Genomic DNA, 14,150 nt, shown 5'->3' with positions numbered 1-14,150 from the left:
CAAAATAAAAAATGAGATTTGTGACCTATGACATTTTCGCTACTTTTGCCAAGCACCAATGCGTATTTGTTGAGGCATTCAAACATTCACCGAGACATACTCATTTTCATTTCAATCTATTGCAAATTCATCTAGACAATCCACTTCTACCACTTGTATAAATTGATGATTTTGTTAAAACTATTTTTCAAGTCATTTTGAGGTCAACAACTTTGCTTTGGAGATTCTAGAGATGTTCCATTCTATGCTACTCTCCATAATTATAATCTAGAAAGCCTCTCATTCTATAGAATTCATGTTATTAAAGAGTTTTGTTTTACTAAGAAGAGCCATTTTGACTCCCTAGTCTAACTCATTTGATACATTTTTTTGAACATTGAGATAAATATATTGCAAGCTAGTAATTATTTATTCTCTAGAGACCTAGTCATTGTCACCCAAAAATGATATTTTTTATATATCCTAATGACTAGTAACTCTTAACACCAAACTGATCTATAATAATATCGATTATATTCTTGTAGAAATCAAGAACCAACAATTTATTGGACTCTAATACTTAAAAGACAGAAAAATGGTAGTCAAGATGGATGCTTATGCAAAGAAAATGAACGCAAATTTGTTTCTAGGAAACTCCACAACTTGGAGGAGAAAACAAGTTGTGGTGGTGGCAATTGATCTTCTACCGTTATATGGTTAGGATTTAGACAAGAACGTGAAATGCTAGGAGTGGGTGAGATCTACCCCTAGTTCCACGTGGTTGCATTCACAACAATCAAGCCTATAGCCTCTACTTTTTATTGGAATCCTACTTTTAATCTTTATAATGTTAAACATATGCCCATAAATAATAATAACAGTGATAAACAAGAGTAGAACAAAATAGATAAAAGTGACACAACAACTTTATCCTGGGAAAACCCTTCAACTTGAAGGGAAAAACCTAACCACACTAGAAAAATATCTCTTTTATTGATAATAAAAATGATTGAAAGCAATGCTTTCCACTGAATACAAAATATATAGCTAGTATAGATATCTTAAATAAATCTATCTAAAGAAATTTCGATAGATATCCACTACAAAATAATTATAATTTAATTTACATCTAAAATTATTTATATTTCCTTTATCTCCATTTATCTAGTTTTTTATTATAATTTAAACAAATATTTTATATAGTATTTATTAATTTATTTATTTTTAAGTATACTCCATTTATAGTAAGATTTAAATTTTGACATGTAGATGGTTGTCAAATTTAACCTAGAAGAATAAAAGTTAACATTAACACACTCACACCATCCCACTCCACCCATTCTGACATTGTAGAATGCCTATTGGCATTAAAGAATTGAGAGACTCGTCTCAAAATTGAAGATCTCTTCAATTTCTAAAAAATATGTATTTCTATATTTCTAAAAAATCTTCTCTAATTGTAAACACAATATATAGGTATTATCTCATTTTCAACATATAGCAATATCAAAGATAAAAATCTCTATCATAGCTACAATTTTCAACACTCCCTCTTAGCAAGAGAGAGATCTTTAGTATGGCAGGCACACATAGTTGCAACCAAAGATGTCAATGATAAATTAAAAACATGTAATCTCAGCATGACATAATTCACCATAGTTACTTCATAAGCACATGAGATCGAAGTCATGACTTCCATCGTGCCTTCTCCCAGAGGGTAGAACAAGGGCTTTCATCTCAGACTTCTCCCAGAGAAGAATGCATTTCCACCATGCCTGCTCACAGGGGGCGGTCCACCATACCTACTTGCATAGGGTGAAACGAGGGCTTTCACCTCAAACTTCTCCCAAAGAAGAATGCATTTCCACCATGCCTATTCACAGAGGGCGGATCCACCATATCTACTCACAAAGGGTGAAACAAGGGCTTTCACCTCAGACTTTCTGCCTACGAAGAATGCATGTCCACCATAACTCATCACAAAGGGTGGAACAAGGAATTTCACCTCGAACTTCTCTTACAGAGAACTCATTAACAACATATATAAGAATGGCACTGATTTTCTCTCAGCAGAGACTTCCTCTTAACAATGAAGACTTTGATCATTATAATAAGCTAGCTGATCCCAATTCTTAAACATAAGCTTGCAAAGAATTAGACATCTCCCTCTGTCACACAAGCTCCTTTTGAATCCGAGTAATCTCCCTCTGAATATCATTTTTTATATATGATCCATCTCTTTTAATGAAGATATGCATCATCAATTCAGTCTAAGACTACAAGCAGTGCCCTCATGCATTGATTTGCACATAATCTCTCATCTCATGGCTTCCATCCTCTTTGTATTGAGATCTGCAAGAGGAAATTGCTGCCTTTCAAATTTTCTGCAACTCGTATAAGCTTTCCAGTATTAGTAACACATAATCCTCGAGTATGAGCAGCAAAGACAAGATCTTTTTAAATCCTCCACAAAATTAGACAATTATGTGTGTGTCATTTCATGAAAGTTCTCATCATTAAAGTACAAGTTGACAGCAACTCTTCAGCCTCAAAAACCCTTACATAATCTGAAAAACTTTAACCCAAGTCTAGCACCTCCTACCAAGTCTAAACTCGTCCAATCTGAAACTCTCTATTTCCCTCTACACCTGTGGCACAGACAGATAGGCGGCACAAACAATTCAATTGCCCCAAATCTCTTCAGATTTATACAGGCTCTAAAAAATTACAATAATGGATGTCATTCTTCTACCAAAATGATGGCACGACTTAGTGTGATTTGAACCCATGACCCAGAGTTTCTTAAAATACTCAAAAATCATTTTAAATTTCAGAAGAGAATGTTAAAGAATCTATGTCCATACACAACCAGCAGAAATAATAAAGATTGGTGAGAAAAATCACACATCTTCTTCGCACTTGTTGAGCACAATGCGACCATAGATGCCAACACATAAAATGATAAAGCGTTGTCTTTCAACAGAGTACTCCCACGCTGAAGATGCTCCTTACCCGCGTCCTTCACCTTCGTATAAGATTTTTGTTCACACAACGATGCTGTTGCACAAATTTCCATGTGTAATCTGAGAATGAGCTGATGTTGTCCAAATGATATTTCTGTTTCTCAAGCATTTTTCTGAGTGCTCAAAATTATTTAATAAGACTTACTATTTGCTGCAATGTAAGCAAAAGAACAGCGATAGGAATGCCAGCGTTGTGAGCTTCCAACCAGACCCGGTGACAAACTTTGAAGGAATATACTGTGAAGTGCCCAAATACAAACCGTCTCAATAAGTCTTGAGCAGATGGGCTCTACCTTAATATCCAGAAGGACAAGATGCGCCCAGCAAGAGAAGTAGCAACAAAAATGACCATGTATGAGCCCTGGGCCCAATAATATCATCCAGTGTATTATGATAACTTTAGGTGCTCCTGCCAATTTGTGATGGTATTATTTGCAAGGGACACACAGATAATACTAGTAGGTGCCCAATCCATCCTCTTCAGTCACTCAGAAGACGTCTGCAAAACCCAAAATCAAAAGCTTCTCCGCAAAGACTCCCGATTTCAATGCATAAGCTATATCGCTACATTTCAAAGACTTGAATAAAAATAAAAATAAATTGCCATCACATGAGAGGCAGCTTGATGCCTGAAGAATCGTCCATTGATTCATGAACGGTTATAGTACAAGATTAACTTCTGCAGATTATTCAAAAATGAAGTGACACCATACTAAAACTGACATCATCAATAGCCAAAAGGAATCGTCAACACATGCAGGAAATACACCTGCATGCTGGCAAATGTCCCTTAGTTTAAGCATCCTTGGGTTTGCCAAAGAGATGAGACAGCTCAATTATGCAGCTCCTATCAGAAGAAAACATTGACACAGATCTATTACGCCATGTTGACTTCTATCGCGAGGCCTGCATACAGATAGATTTGGCACAGCTATACTTCACCAAACAAGAATCATGCTGAGATTTTGCAGCAGAAGAAATCAACGTCAAATAACTTGGTAATCATACCAAGCAATCTGTCTTTCTGGCAAACCTAAACTGATACACATTCAAAATCTTGGAATAGTCATTAAGAATCAAGCTTGAGCCTAAATGAATATTCACGGGAAGGTTTCAATACAAACTGCACCAAATAGTCCAACCGATAAACTTTGGCCCTTCAATTTATTAAATCAGCTACAATTGAACACAGAAAACTGCTCATATACAAGTAGAGACAGCTCAGCTACAAGTGGAGTTTTCCTTGTGGAAATCTACCTCAATTCTACCTCCCAAAATGTAGTTTTCCTCGTGGAAATCTTTTTAACGATGTTGGAGACACCTGTGAGGAAAACAAAGAGACAAAGGCATTTGTTCGTTTCAAATTTCCACATGAGCATCTTCTACAAAATCATCACTTTTTGGCAAACAGAGATGAAAAACTGCCCTTCATGGGATTCCAACATTTTTTCTCTAACATTATTATTGGATGATGTTAAACGCTATTAATTCTATGAATAACTCTAATGATTTTTATGTCTATAACCCATTTATATCATATACATTTTCAATATTTCCAAATCATGCAAGGGATCATTAATGTGAAAAACAACTATCCACTTGACATCACAAGGATGCTGATCCACATGTGGTTCATTCCATTTGTCCAATTGCAAATAAAATATTACTGCGCTTTTGCACCAAATTTCTTTTTGATCTTTCCTTTTGTAATAAAAACAGCAAAAGTTTGAATCAAAAACAAACAAACAAAAAGTGTAACATGCCTTCGAAATAGGTTTGGTGTAACAGTTCTTATCTGTGGGACTATAGGCAATCAAGTTAATGAATTGTCAAGTTTACTCATAACTCACCAGAACACTAAAAAAAATTAGCACCACTAGGAAATCTAGGTTACCTAAATATCCCTAGCTAAGAAAACCTTCAAATGTTCAAACCTATCATTCACACTTTTGATATTTGCTCCCATGCTCAATTCCTTGGATCATGTTAAATCAATTTTCATTCAATACCTACTTCTTTCAAGTATTAAAATAATTAACTCATTGTTCCTATTCTACTTGCATATTTGCAGATAACTCATAGAGTGTTAAAATATATAATATCATTCCTTATCGGAAAGAGCCCACAATGAGAGTCATTGATCAATGGCATGATTATTATCAAGAAAGGGATTAAGACAACTAGATAGTACCATTTTGTTGTCAAATGGCAAGAACTACATATTGATCACCTTCCTGGTGATGGCTTCAAATGGACAAAAGGTGTTCTGAAAGTCAATTGATGCCTCCACAAAGTAAAAAATATTGAGACTGTGCATTACAATAGAAAAATAGTTATAGACGTGGTGTGGTTGTCAAGAATGTTGTCCAAGTTCTGTTGTCTGTTGCTTTGTATTCTACTTAAGAACATAGGCAGCCTTAAATGGGAGAAATCTGTGATTTTTAATATGAGAAACATTACTAAATATAGTTAAAACCACTCTCAGTACTTGATGAGAAAGCATACCAAAAACAAAAATCAAGAATCAGATAATTCACTAACAACTTCATCACATGCATAGAAATGCAACCACACTAATATCTCTTAAGCAAATGTTTGGGAGCACTAGGTGGTTTGAGCCTCCATACTAGAAAATGGGCAAAGGAGGGAAAAGGGTCATGAAGGCTGTTTGTAATTTATGATTTCACCAACAAAATGGATTAGATCCTCAAGGTAAATTTAAACTTCCCATTAACAAACTTATAAAGTGATCAACTTCATTATTTTATAAAAAATTTAAAGTAAGAAATTTGGTTCTCATTTTCCATCAACTTTTTACTTATTGTTGTTCAAAGTATTATTAACTATAATTTTTAAAGTATATTAAAAAAGGTTGGCAAAACCCTTGATCAAGGTTATAGATTTGGCAGGTGGAGTGATATACCCAACATTTTACCTATACGAGGCCACCCATTATTATTATGAGAAAAAAATAAACTTACAAATCATTGGTACTTAATTGACCAGAGATAGAACAAGCAACTCAACCAACACATACAAGCAATGACCTAGTACTTGATTCCCATGTTTGCCTTCTCCAATTCCTTAAGAGGCGAATAAGGATTTTATGCATGGCCTAAACAATGACAATAAAGAAAATGACACCAAATGAAACCATTAGAGACAATTCTTTACAAGTTGCAAATTTACAAGTGTATGAAGGGGAGGTTCTTTCCTTCACCTCTAGGCAATCAAAATATAATGAAACAAAATCCAGGTTTGAAAAGGTCCTTCAAAAGCTCAATCATTGGTGAAAAGACTTATTTGATAAATACACTTCTAGTTTAATTACAAGGTCAAATCTTCAAAACATGGCCATCTGTATTTTATGCCATCATATGATGTTTCTGAGTGTGAGTATAATGTAAAAATACTTGAGATCGCTCACACACAAAAAGCATATAACGTTAACCCAATGCACCTTGATAGCACTGTTCTTGAGCATAAAAGTGAAGGAAAAGGAAAATAATGATGAAACTGACTTGGATTGTACTGATCTATGCTAAGATAGGATGTGAAACCTCTGCTTACTGAGGAGGTGATCACTGATTTTAAGAGGAAGTAGAGGAAGGTTCAAAGGAAGAATCACGAGGGTTGGATAGCTACATGATTGAACATGGAGTTCTTGAGGAGGATTCTTTAATATCCAATTAGATAGCACAGCTAATTAGAAACTTTGAATGTACCAGAAATTTGCAAGATATTTTGATGAGTTTGTGACTTTGAATCCTGGGAAATGCACTCCAATTTTATCTAAAACAAATAGAGAAATTGCCTGAGTTCTCTAAGTTCAGTATTTTGCTTTATTTTATTTTTTTTAATTTGTGTATTTTTTATCTGTCGAATGTTTGTCAACTTGAAGTCAAATTTTTAAGCTGAAAAATTTTTGCTAACTCTAAATTTTAAAACCATGGCTGGCACACCAACAAACGTAATAATGCTTACTTAGCTTCAACTATCTGCCAATTATAATCACTCCTTATATTTCTTGAAAAATAGTACAGAAATCTTTGAAAAGATAATATATAAAATTTTGAAAAACTGTACTACTTACTACTACAAGGAAAACATCATATTTCAGTATTAACCAACCTTAAGGTCTCATCAATAGTTCCAGGCAACCTCAATTCTTCATTATATGCAGGAATTATTAGAGATATATACTTCTCTGGAGGATCAAAAATCGATGGGCATGGCACCTGAAAAGAGAAGCTGCCAATTTGATCAGAGCATTCAACCAAAAGATTATTCTACAGCATTAGTTATTTATATTGCCAGATATTATTTATTAAATACCATGATTCCTTTCATATTCCAATGGCATAAGTTGTCCAGATAGAAAAGATGCATATTCTGGATTCGGTCAAGAAATGCTTTTTTGAGTAGAAAAGAAATTTAAAAATTCATCTTATTTCAACGTGTTAATTGGAGTCTTGGACCATTCAACTTTAGTACAAAATAAATTTATCTCTCCAAAAGTTATTATTAAACTTCAAAAAGCTATCATAATAAAATTCCCAATAGAACAGTAAATTAAATTTATATTGAACAAACTACAAAGTATTAAAATAATATCTCTAAATATCTTATTTATTTGTCTTTTAATGGTCAATATTATGTATCTTGTAAATATTAGAATGTTTCTAATATTCTTTATTCTTTCCTTATTAGAATGTTTCTAATAACATTATTATTTGTAAACTCTATAATGAGTATCTTGGTCATTGTTTAATTCATCCAATATTTTACCACATTGGTTCTGTAACATGGTATCAGAGCTAAAAGAAAAAATTCCCCATTGATTTTCATGGCTCTGGATTGTCATTCTCAACTTCAGCTTGGTCATGATCTCGCTTCTTCTACAGTCATCATTCTTTCGCAGTCGGGGACCATTGTTTCTTTTGGTTTCTAGGCGTCATTTTTTTACAACCCACATTGCTTCCATCTTGACGCTATTTGTAGTTCATGCTGGATCTGTACCTACACGCAACAGGATTTGCTTTCATTTTTTGACCTGTGCCCTGGTTTGTTTGGCTTCCACAACCCATTCTTGGTCTTTTTAGCAGCAATTTGTCTTCAACAGAACATTTTTACCTTGTTTCTTACGTTTTTTTTTTCTCTACACAGCCCATTATTTTTTGACGGGGCCAGGGTTTTGTTCATCTAAGCAAAATTTATTCGACCATTTTTACCTTGTTTCTTACATTTTTTTCTCTACACAACCCACTATTTTTTGACACAGCTAGGGTTTTGTTATCTAAGCAAAATTTATTCATCTACATGGTCAGCTCTCACCTGTTTTTGAGCTCCATTTCTACCATACAAAGATTTCTTGAACCCTCAGTGTTTTTGCCAGTAGTTATATTTTTGGAAAATACATCTTTAAATCTATTTATTAACTATGTTTTTTGGGATTTTCAAGACCTCAATTGGGTTGTCTTCAAATTTTTCTTGGTGTCTAATATTTTGGGCCTCAAGTTTTGTGCTAGCCAAGATTTTATTTTGTTTACGATTCTTAGTGGGTTTTTTGGAACCTCAATTGGGATTTCTCGATAAAATGCTCTTCTTGATCATGATGGATGATCAAGTATCCCTACAAGATCATTACCATAGAATCAAAGATATTTGAGATTAGTTGGAACCCTTTGAATGCAAAATGGAAGAGGACATGATGGTGATCACCTTGAAGAGTCTTCCATCCTCCAGTAAGCACTTTGTCGAAATTCCCAACACTGCTCCCAATCATTTTGATGTTTCATTTTCCGATCTCTACATAATTCTTCTACAAGAAGATTATTGGAAACGACTCGGCAATGGTTCCAACTCGTCTTGAAACATACAAGCATTTTCAGCTTACTCCATTCCTAAGGATACAAGCAACTATTAGTTCTCTCAGTCTTCTCAACTGAATCCATTAATTCAGTCATCAAAAGGCTTGTGAAAGAAAAATATTCAGTGCAACTATTGCCATAAGTTTGGTCATATGAAGTTGGAATGTTGTAAATGCTTAGTTGCTCAAGCCAAGCAATCAAATTCACAACCTTAAGTGCATGCTACAGAGCACACTAAGCAGGGTGAGTTTGCCTTTTACATATTCATGGCTAAAAGACCTACAGGTTGTGTCAAATCCTTTGTCTAATACATTGATTCAGGCACATCCCACCACTTCACTCATCATCGAGATTGGTTTGCAGACTTTCAGCCATTCTCAGATTCAATCATTTTTGGTAGAGAAGGAGAAGAATACACCATTGTCGGAAAAGGCAATATACAAATACAATTTAGCAGAAGGAAACACGTTTTCCTTGATGTGTACTATGTTCCATGAATGGAACTTAATATTCTCTCAGTAAGTCAAATTCTAACACATTCTTCTAGACTAGACGTGACTTCAATCACATCAGTGCGGTATAGTTGATCGGGAAACTCAATCTACAATTGTTGCAGATGTTGAGGATCATGGTCTTTTTAGACTTGTTAATTTTAGGATTTTTCAGGAGCTTGCTATGGCAGCTCATCGCTCCTCTATTAGTACACACCGACATCAGCACTATGGATACTTAAATGTGCACTATCTTTCTCATCTTGTCGGGAAGATATTGTCATTGTACTACTGAAGATTCAGACCCAAAACCTTGGAGTTTGTGGAGCATGTCAAGCTAGGAAGCAACATTGTACTCCTTTATCAGATGGCGACTCCATGAGAGCTTCTAAGGTATTACAAGTCCATTTTGATGCTTCTGGACCTATGGCTACTCCCTCCATTAATAAGTGCAAGTATCTTTTACATTTTGTTCATGATTTCAATCATAAAATGTGGGTTTATTTCCTTCGTCAAAAATCAAAGGTGTTTGTTGTGTTTCAAAAGTTCACAATCATTTGTAGAAAAAGAATATAGTCAACATATATTACTCTTACATCTGACAATGGGGGAGAATTTTGCTCCTCTGCCTTCTCCCATTTCTATGAACAATATGGCATAAAGCGCCAATTTACAACACCCTACACCCTTGAGCGAAACAGTGATTTTGAGCATTGAAACCGCACGATCACCAAAATTGCATGGTCTATGCTTGAACACAAGAGTGTTCCTACAATGGTTGTCAAGACACAAACTCTGAAAGAGGTTTGGTCAGGCCACAAGCCCAGAATCAGCCATATTAAAGTTTTTGGCCCAATTGCCTTTGTCTAGATCCCTAATAATAAACGCACTAAGTTAGATGCCAAGATCCTAAAACTCATGCTTCCTGGCTATCATGATAATCACAAAGACTACTAACTAGTTGGCATCAAGACTTACAGTGTCAGCTTTAGTTGTGATGTGATCTTTGAGGAAGAACGTAGGCCATGCAAACTCTCTCCTCCTACTTTGGTTTCAAAGAATCAATCTATCAATACTCAAGACTTGGATATTCATCTTCCATTAGGTCCACTTGATGGGAGGGCTTTAGTTGAGAAGGCTTTGGCTGTTCTTGTTCCTACCTCTCCACCAATTCCTTTTCCTACCACATCAAAGACATACAACCACACCACCTAATTTTCCTCGGGATTCATCTAAACTTTTGTTTGATGATGATGATCCTATTGCACCTCTTGCTTTTGATGTTGGCACTTCTACTCTCTAAGCTAAATGGTGAGCTAAAACAATTGTCAATCTTCATGATGATGAGCCAATTGAGGGTCAAACTACTCGGGAGAAGAGCCAACCTTCAGACTTTTTATATTTTTCTCTTATGGCCAACATTCAATAGTGTGTATGAGCCTCAAACGTACACTGAGGCAAAAGGGATACCTCAGTGGGAAGAAGTTATGAAAACTAAGCATCATAGCCTGCTGAAAAATAACATTTGGGTTCTGTCAGATCTTCCTTCGAGAAAGAAACCCATTGATGCAAATGGACCTACAAAGTCATTTACAAGGCTGATGGTACTTTAGATAAGTACAAGGTTTGTCTTGTTGTCAAAGGTTGCTCTCAACACAAAGGGATTGATTATGATATCTTTGCCCCTAGAGCAAAGATGAGAACCATCAAATTATTCCTAGCCATGGCAGCTTTGTGTGACTAGAAGGTCCATCAAATGGATGTCAAAAGTGCCTTCCTCAATAGAGATTTACAAGAAGTGGCATACATGACTCAACCACTTGGATTCAAGGTTGTTGTAAAGAACACCGAGTACTCAAACTGGTGAATGAACTATATGGCCTCAAATAGGCTCCTTAAGCATGGTACATAAAAAATTAAAATTGATAAGTAACTCACAAATCAAGGTTTCTAAAGGATGCCTTCTTACTTGAATCTATATATCAAGACTACTGGCAGTGACATCATCCTTCAGGTTATTTATGTTGATGATTTAAACATCAGTGGCAGTTCGGCATCTTTCATACATGAAATATTATTTGATTTATGCTTGTCTTTTGACATGACTAACCTTGGGCTTCTACAATAAACCCAAAATGCACTACAAGACTACATAGTTGTATCTACACCTATGGAGTTTGGTCTTATAGTTGTCAACCCAATATGGATCTCCTATTGAGAATGAATTCGTGGTCAGGCAACTAGTCAGCAATCTTATCTATCTCACCGCCACTAAACCTAATCTCAAAATTGTAGTAAGTTACATATCTCAATTCATTATAACTCCTACATCAGATCATTGGTTGCAACGATGTGCATCTTGTGCTATGTCAAGGGCACACCAGACACTGGTACCCTCTATGGGCACACCAAAGGTACTCGCCTCATTAGCTACACAAACTTGGATTGGGAAAGCTTTGTTGATGACAGAAAGTCCACCTCTGGTATGTCTCCAGTTTGGGCACTCATGCTATCACTTGGAATAGTAAGCGACAGGGAGTATCTTTTTGTTCAATGGAAGTTGAATATCAGAGAACATTCAAAGCAAGTTGTGAGGCAATTTGGCTTTGTAGGATGCTTTTCGACATCCATGTCTCAAACTGGATTGTCACTCCTCTTTTGCAACAATCAAGGTATGCTCAAACTTGCCAAACAATCCAATCTTCCATGAGCGAACCAAACATATTGACATTCATTGTCACTTCATTTGACAGTTGGTTGAAGAAGGATCCATGGACTATCCATATTCTACTAAGCCACTCTTAGAAAAATTTGTTCGGTTTAGGAGGCTCATTGTTGTAGTTAATAGATTGACCATTAACGGAGGGTACTAGAATAATACCTCAAAATGTCTTATTTATTTGTCTTTTAATACTCAATATTATATATCTTGCTATCAGAATGTTTCCAATATTCTTTTCATTCTTTCGTTATTAGAATGTCTCTAATAATGCTATCTTTGTAAACTATATAATTAGCGTCTTGATCATTCTTTAATTCATCCAATATTTTACCAAATTACTTTTGTAACACAAAGAATGTAAAATTAATAGATCCTATCACTGTGAGATTCAATAACATGCTTTAATTCACTAGTGTGTTATCGCAAACACCATACTGAAAAACATACACTACTATTTTTTCAACTATCACATTAACTTTTTTACTAATATAATAGCTCCTTGTGCTTTAAATACACTAATGTCGATTGTGCCCATCATCAACATTCTTGTAATATTGTCTAATGATATTTCTCCTTGCTAAGAATTTTCAAACTCCAAATTTGATTTCCATGACAATATATACTTGAGACACATCTCCATAATCAAACACAACCGAGATCATCACTTGAGTCATCCTACACCATAGAAGTGTTACTAGGCATAATGACTAATTTTAGATCAAATGTCAATGCAATGCATCATCCATTGTGTTTCACTGCACAACACCTTCTCCCTTCTCATCTCAATAAATGACTAAATAAAGATCAAAAAATCCAAAATAAACTTTTCATATGAGTCACCCTGCTTACATCAGCAAAGTTATTTTCTACAAATTTTGGTGTAGTTTCCTTCTCAATGAAAATCATTTAAGGCAAGTTAAGATATGATATAACCAACTCCAATTGGCATTTTTTGATATTTTAGTCCCTAAGCAACCTCACTTTTCAACATCTTGAATCTTCAATTTTTTCAAGCACAATAGTTTTTCAACAGGATGCTAAGAGTGCTTTAGATTGCAAGCCTGCCAAGCAATGTTCAAATAAGAGATTTATTTAAAACTTATGCCAACATTTCGTTTCGCTCCCATATACTTCATGGAAACAAACTTTAGAATATCAGTTAAAATCCAAGAGAATCCTCAACCAAAGCACTAGATTGTTCATATATTCAATATGCATTTATATTCAAAAAAGTGTTTTTGCTCTGTAGTGCATCAGTGTAAGACCATATTTGAACAACTTATCTAGATTGCTAAAACTATCCCTTCTATTTGAGATCATGCCACCATGGTAAGTGTAATGTCTCTTGTTAACACTAGACTCAATCTCCCCTAAAAAATTATCTTCGGGTTTAGATAATGCTTGGGAATGGATATATCACCTTGGTATACCAGTGTGGGTTCTGCAACCAAGTTAGTGTCATAAGATAAATAAACATATAAGCCAACATCATACAAATCATGGTTCCATAACTAGCTAGGAATCGACAAGTCCTGGGTTGAGTAACCCTTGGTGAGTCCTAAGGATGAGGACCTGTGCTCGGACTTGACTAAGTCCTTGGCATGACTCATCAAGTCTCGTGGACTCACTAACCTGACTCAGACCCAGCAAATCCCGATGATGGGAGTTGGTCAGCAGCAAGCCACTAAAATGCAAAGAAAAAACATAAATTTAAGTCACCTAAAGTTGTTTTTTCTACTATCTGGTCACTACAACCCTAAAGGTGAGTGCATTTCATTCTATTGGCAAAAAGGGAGAAGAGGTGAGTTATGAGGCAAAACAAGAGTGCATAGAAGGGCAACCAGCAAGAAAGAAGAGCAAAAAATCATCAATAAATCACATTGGGGCAGCTAAATACTTGCATTGGGGGCATCAAAAGCTCCATAACAACAATTGCAAAGAGGTTGCATCTCATTTCAAGTTTGATCTAAGAGGTAAGATTCGATTTTTTTTTAATTTTTTGTTTATAAACTAAATATTTCAAAAAAATTTAAACATTTCAATTGTTTTCCTTTCAAATTCAAAC

General features: G+C 35.1%; 1 protein-coding gene across 1 annotated transcript in view; it reads right to left on the bottom strand.

The window, feature by feature from the left end:
- The window catches only part of LOC149562919 (Nucleotide-diphospho-sugar transferases superfamily protein), an 85,895-nt gene that overhangs the window by 61,472 nt on the left and 10,273 nt on the right, over positions 1 to 14,150 (bottom strand). Inside the window, exon 4 of the mRNA XM_089826366.1 lies at positions 7,134 to 7,240. Coding sequence (XP_089682492.1) covers positions 7,134 to 7,240 — 107 coding nt within the window. The remainder of the gene's footprint in view (positions 1 to 7,133; positions 7,241 to 14,150) is intronic.

The sequence above is a fragment of the Cupressus sempervirens genome, chromosome 4, assembly GCF_028749045.1.
Source record: "Cupressus sempervirens isolate cs-2001-9-10 chromosome 4, ASM2874904v1, whole genome shotgun sequence".
Lineage (NCBI taxonomy): Eukaryota > Viridiplantae > Streptophyta > Pinopsida > Cupressales > Cupressaceae > Cupressus > Cupressus sempervirens.
The sequence above is the reverse complement of the archived record's forward strand: the minus strand, read 5'-3'. Positions and strand labels throughout refer to the sequence as shown.